The 5,948-nt window shown below is 37.0% G+C and overlaps 1 protein-coding gene across 4 annotated transcripts in view; it reads right to left on the bottom strand.

Annotated features, from left to right (window-relative positions):
* Positions 1 to 5,948, bottom strand: part of ptprub (protein tyrosine phosphatase receptor type Ub) — a 222,130-nt gene that overhangs the window by 113,106 nt on the left and 103,076 nt on the right. For all 4 annotated transcript variants that reach the window (XM_030157990.1, XM_030157989.1, XM_030157988.1 and 1 more), the window contains exon 3: positions 2,492 to 2,763. In XM_030157990.1, coding sequence (XP_030013850.1) covers positions 2,492 to 2,763 — 272 coding nt within the window. The remainder of the gene's footprint in view (positions 1 to 2,491; positions 2,764 to 5,948) is intronic.

The following is a 5,948-nucleotide window of genomic DNA, read 5'->3' on the forward strand; positions in this document are numbered from 1 at the left end:
CACACTTTTATCTGAGCACTAACCGTCGGTTCATGTTGATAGCTCATGAGGCCTAGTAATCGACTGACGGCAAATTTCTAAAATCATCCGTTCAGATTTTTCAGTACACTGTCTTAGGCTCTGTTCAGACAGCAGGTCTTAATGCACCATTTGGATTTTTTGGGTGAAATCCAATTTTTTTGAGTGCTCGTTCATATTACACATTAAATGCAACTTCTATCAGTTTCAAGTATGAATTGAATGCAGCCCTGAAGTGACCATTGCATAACCATTGTTTTTGATGATATTTGATGGTCTAATAATTTTTTCCACAACTGTATCTCATTGCAAAACCGATTTCTCTCTGTAGACACAAAGTTTACATTTTTCCCTTCAAAGGTTTACAAAATCCTTCTAGAGAGATGTTCCTTTGGTGTATTGTTAATATAAACTGATAAATTATAAAACTAAACAGGATGGCAATATTAAACAAGACAAAATAAGGTTTATTTTGTGGGAATTTATGATCCTTTGACAAGGAGACAGTTAGTTTACAATACACAATTAAAGCAGGTGATAGAGTCTGTTTCAGTCTGTGAACACATATGTCTAAAATTTCCTAATAATAACACATTTTATCTCATTTGTTGAATCCATCCATAAACATATGTCTACTCAGACTTCACAGTAATGACAGTCATCATTCTTCAGGGATGTTAACAGCCTGTTTTAGGTTTCCGTTGGAGATGCCAGGTTGTAGTTAATATATAGTTTTTATAGTCCTTTTACTGGGCTAATAATATGCCATGCTAAGCTTTCTTTTCATAGCATAAGTCTCTGCAAGCCAAGTGGAAAAGCTTATTTCCCAGAAATAAAAATGATTGAGGCATGTTCTCTAATTCTTTGATAGTACTAGATACGACTGTGTTTGACATAAGAAAATAATCACCAGTTTACTTTTGGAAATTAAAAAGTTTTAGTAATTATTATCTGGAAGAGGTGTAAATATACATATACATTGACATAATCTATTGATAATTTATGCTCTCAGACCAAACTTCAACATTTAGTGTAGACCATTTTTGTGCCTCTGTTCCTGTCAGTCCCAGATAGTAAGCCTATAACTTATTCTGAAACCATGTGGGGTGGTAGAAGAGTGTCATCCTACATCTTGTACAAAGGACTATTATTTACATAGTGAAGGTCAGTTCTTGCACGGCCGAATAGAATTTAATTAAATTGCAGGAATTGACAGTTCTTGATAAAATGCACACTACTCAGCTTAATTGCTTTTTGACAGCTCCGCAGAGTTTGCAGAAAAAAGAAATTGGATTAATAGATGGATATCCCTTGTGCTCACCTGACTGTGCCATCTATTGAAACTGCACAAAGCGTGCTCAGAGAACTGCGGTAGATGCCAATCAACGTCTGTCTACTGTAAACCATCACATGAAATGGCGTGCAGTTTGCTGGAGAAAGCAGAATGCTACATAGGCATGAGTTGGTAAAATCTCTACCAGACATGCCCATATGAGACCTAGTTAGGGCCCTTGAGCGCTAATGTCGGCTACATTCGCAAGGGAATCAATGCTAATTAAAGTGCAAATGCAAGTAATTAACACCAGATTTGCCTCCGGGCTGAAAGGAGTGGTGAGCGCCACAGCCTTACGGTGTATATTTTCACCGTACAAGATGTTGGTCAAAGGGTCCAGATCTTTATCGTAAAAATAAATTGCCCTGACTATTCTATTACAAAGTGTCAAAGAAACATCTGGTTTCGTTAACACATTTCCGGATGAAAGTCAAAACACCACAAGCCTGGTAATGACTTATAATGAACGTATGAGTTTCATCATAACATAGAGTTTATCTAAATGAAGAACCTAGAGATTTATGATGAAAACTGATCTGATACCAAGAATAAGATCATATCTGATACTGACAGTCCGGTATCACTGATCCTTGGACTGATACCATTACTTATTGATGCTTGTACAGTAAATCATTTAAAATAGCACCATATTAATTTTTCAGGTGTATTTGAATAAAACAGTATTCTGTAGTTTTATTAATATGAAGAATGCCCGTTGTTTCAATGATGATAAATAGACAAAAGCCTAAACATATTCACCAAAGTAGCTTCTATCAGTTATTTATTGTTTACACAAAAACCTCATGATGGTTTAGTTATTTCCTACCATGTCCCCTGATAAAATACACATTTATCTGAATTTTTTTGTTAAGAAATTGATTTTTCAATATGAATATCATTCTCCTGTTACAGTGGCAGTTTTTTTTTCATTTTTATGTACACTTTTATCCTCATCCTCAACCATTTTCTATGTATTTTACTGTCTAAATGTATTATTTTCATATTTTTTACTGAGACTTGCCTCTCCCATGTGCTATGTACTCGTGTCTTCTCAAAATGAATGAGTCCTTAAATCCTAGAACATACTATGGGATTGGAGGTATTGTCCACATCATTGGCTGAGTTTAACACATTCCTCACCTGGTATTCGTTTGGCCAGAAGGTGCTGACAGCCAGCTCAACCTGGTGCCACTGTTTTCCATGAGATCCTGAAGCGTTCCAGACTGGGCTTCCGAGTGGACCGCCGTTGACTCGTACATATGCACTTAAGGCCCCCGGACTGTGGCCGTCACGGCTGTACAGGAAGTAGCTGAACTGGACACAGTGCGTGTCATTTTCACTCAGTGTCTGCAGCAGCAGCTGAGCACGTTGACCAGCGGCATGCTGGGAGGAGTTCACCAACATGTAAGATCCTGAAAGAAGAAGACAGATCAGTTATTAGTGGTGTATAAACTTTAGAAGGTAACACTGTAGTAGACAGAGCCAGTGGCTTTTTAGTTAAGAGGATGTTAAACCCGGTCTTAATCCCTGAACATCCTTGACTTTATAATAAACCAAGTAACTGAAATATTTATGTCAAAGTAATACGGAAATCAAGCCATCAGACTAAACACAATTTTTTTTCAGCATACTGAGTCAGGGTTTTCCCTCCTTCTGCCAGATACCAGTTATTTGTAAAATGTCCAATCAACACTGATCAATCAGCCAAGATGATACATTTGTCTGTCTTTAACTATGGTAAATGTAATACTAATGCACCTAAACATAAGACAGACAAACAGGAGAGCTAGTCCAGTCTGAACTACTGTGGAAACATGGCAGTGCAACTTGGTCGACTCACTCCCTCTATAAATACAAACGGCTCATTCTAAGATTCCTATTTTCACACTGTTATATACAAATGAAAACAAATATGAATATTTAGTTTCTGTGAATCCATGCTCCTACTTTCCCCTAAAGGTTCCACACTCAACTTTTCAGTCCATGGTATGCAGGAACAAACTCACATCATAACGTTTTGTTCATTTATGTCATTACATCTAACTGTCATGTATGTGTTTATTTGATTATTTAATAGTACTCATCGGGTCCAAAATAGCTCAGCTCCAAATATAAAACATGTATTTATATAGGAATACATACAAAACAAACATGGACAGATATCATCCGCTTTCATCTGGGATCTAATTTTGGTCACTGGTGATAACAATACCTGATGATTTTATTCTTTTGTACATTGCCGTGCATTTTACTTTCAATGTCTCTGCAATGTGCTATATGGGACATCTGTGGTTCAAGAGCTAGAGTTGGGAATCGCCAAACTGGAAGGTTGGAAGCTCAATTCCTTGCCCCTTATCTACATGGCAAAGTGTCATTGGGCCAGACACTGAACCCCAAGCTGCTCCCAGAGTCTGTGACTGCTGTGAGAGTGGGAACAAATGGATGAATGTGATGCAGTGTAAAGCACTTTCACTACCAATTACAGAGACAAGTGCTATAATGAAAGTCCAATTGCCACTTCAAAATCAGTGGTTATTAAAAAAGAAATAAAGGAAAAATATTAATTTGCAGATGGTCGTGTATGTGATCTAAATTTTAGATATGAAGAGGAAACCAGAAACTTATTATAAACCATCTAAGAACAGAGGTGTCACATTCTGAAAAGCTGTTGGATATATATATATATATATATGTGAAACAGAACGTATAATTCACACTAGTTTTATATTGGAAGCACATTTGAAGCACATTTTTCTCCCCTGAAATAACTGGTTGAGATTGTCAGAGCCACTGCAGGATTTGTGTTAAGCGGAAACATCTGAAACAAAGCAAACATGTCACAAAGGAAAAACTGTGCTTTTAACCCTTTTTAGAGGGGTGATTCTACTGGAAGAAAGCGGAGAGTAAATTTGTGCAACTTGCTGCTATGAGTGTAGGAGGTTGATAACAGCAAAAGAAATGCACTGTGTTACAAAGACACAATCAGTGCAGGGTAAGGCCGGAGTTCTGGTGAATGCTGGAAACAGACATGGAGAAAAACTGGCAGACTGAGAGAGAATGAACTGATGGCAGTCTTCTCTCTGCAAGGTGACGCCGAGGTAGGCAACAAGATTCACAAAACCCCCCGAAGCCTCCTCTAATCAGGATAGCATAACCCCATTGCCCTTTGCCTAGCATCTGTCCTGCCTTGAGTCTGCGCCCGCTAACGTGATTAGCACAACAATGTTGGGAGACCTTCCTGTGTACTCACATAATCAAGCCCGTTGTCTTTGTACTCCAAGGTCTTTCTGTTCTCAGTCAGAAATGAGCCCAGGAGACCAGACAGTTACAGCCTTGGTGCCAGGTGTCCTGAAGACATTTATCCTCCTCTCAATTTAATAGCACGTGAGCCAATTCCCCGACTGGGACAATTCTTTACATCTCATCCAAATAACGCCTCTTAACTGGGAAACAGCATATTCTGACTCTACACATAATTTATTCACAGTTTCTAAGATAGTAGGTCTCAAAGTTACTAAAATTAGTAAAATACCTACTCTGCATGTCTACTGTTTTTACCTGTAATAAAAGTATAATGTAATAGAAGCATTACATATACTGTGGGTCAAGAGAACCATTTGATATTAGGGATGTAACAATATGAAAATTTCATATCATGGTTATTGTGACCAAAATTATCACTGTCATCATTATTGTCACAGTATTGTTGAAACGTGCTCAAAATATTCAAAAAGTACTTATGCACACGCTGAAATAATTTAACCAAGTTGTATTTTGAGAAAAATAAATAAATAAAATAAAATAACAGGCACAATGTACTTTCTGCTGGCAGAAACATTCAAATATTAACATGTAAACATCAAACATACAAATGCGCACTAAAGATGGCACCTTATGGCCATTGTCTGACCATTTTCCATATCAGGTTTGAGTTGTTTTAGGATCTCTCTCTCTCTCTCTCTCTCTCTCTCTTTCTCTTTCAAAGTGCGGTAATCAAACACGGTTATCATGATCATTAGTATTCAAACTGTAATACTAACCGTCGGGAATTTTACCGTGGTTTATCGTTATCCTGGTAATCGTTACATCCCTATTTGATATTATTGTGACACATAACATCAATCTGTCATCAATCAGTCATTTCACTAAGATGCGCCAGGCTGTTCTGCTGCTTACCTCTGCCTGCTTAAAAGACTGAAGAAATAATGTTGGAAATAATAGATATAATTAGTATGATGTGTTCTGTAACACTGCAATGATGACTTCAGTTATTTTCTGCAATAACTTCATAATACTTAAGTTGAATCAGCTTTAACCCACAGATGCATGAGTGTCTGGACCCTTCACTCTTCTGCAAGAGGGTCAAAACTGACCCATATTAAAACCAGTGTGTTTTTATGTCATTTTGTCATGTGAAAAATGATCATTTGTATTATATTGTGGTCAAAAGTGTTTGAAACATGTTTTTTTTTTTTTTTTTTGAACATTTGAAAAATAAAGTATAGTGTATAATACATAGCATATAACAGCAATAGAACAATGTCAACATCCATTTTGTGAGTAAGTGAATGAGTCATTTATTCGTGTTGTAGAAGGT

This window comes from Sphaeramia orbicularis, chromosome 16 (assembly GCF_902148855.1).
Source record: "Sphaeramia orbicularis chromosome 16, fSphaOr1.1, whole genome shotgun sequence".
Classification (NCBI taxonomy): domain Eukaryota; kingdom Metazoa; phylum Chordata; class Actinopteri; order Kurtiformes; family Apogonidae; genus Sphaeramia; species Sphaeramia orbicularis.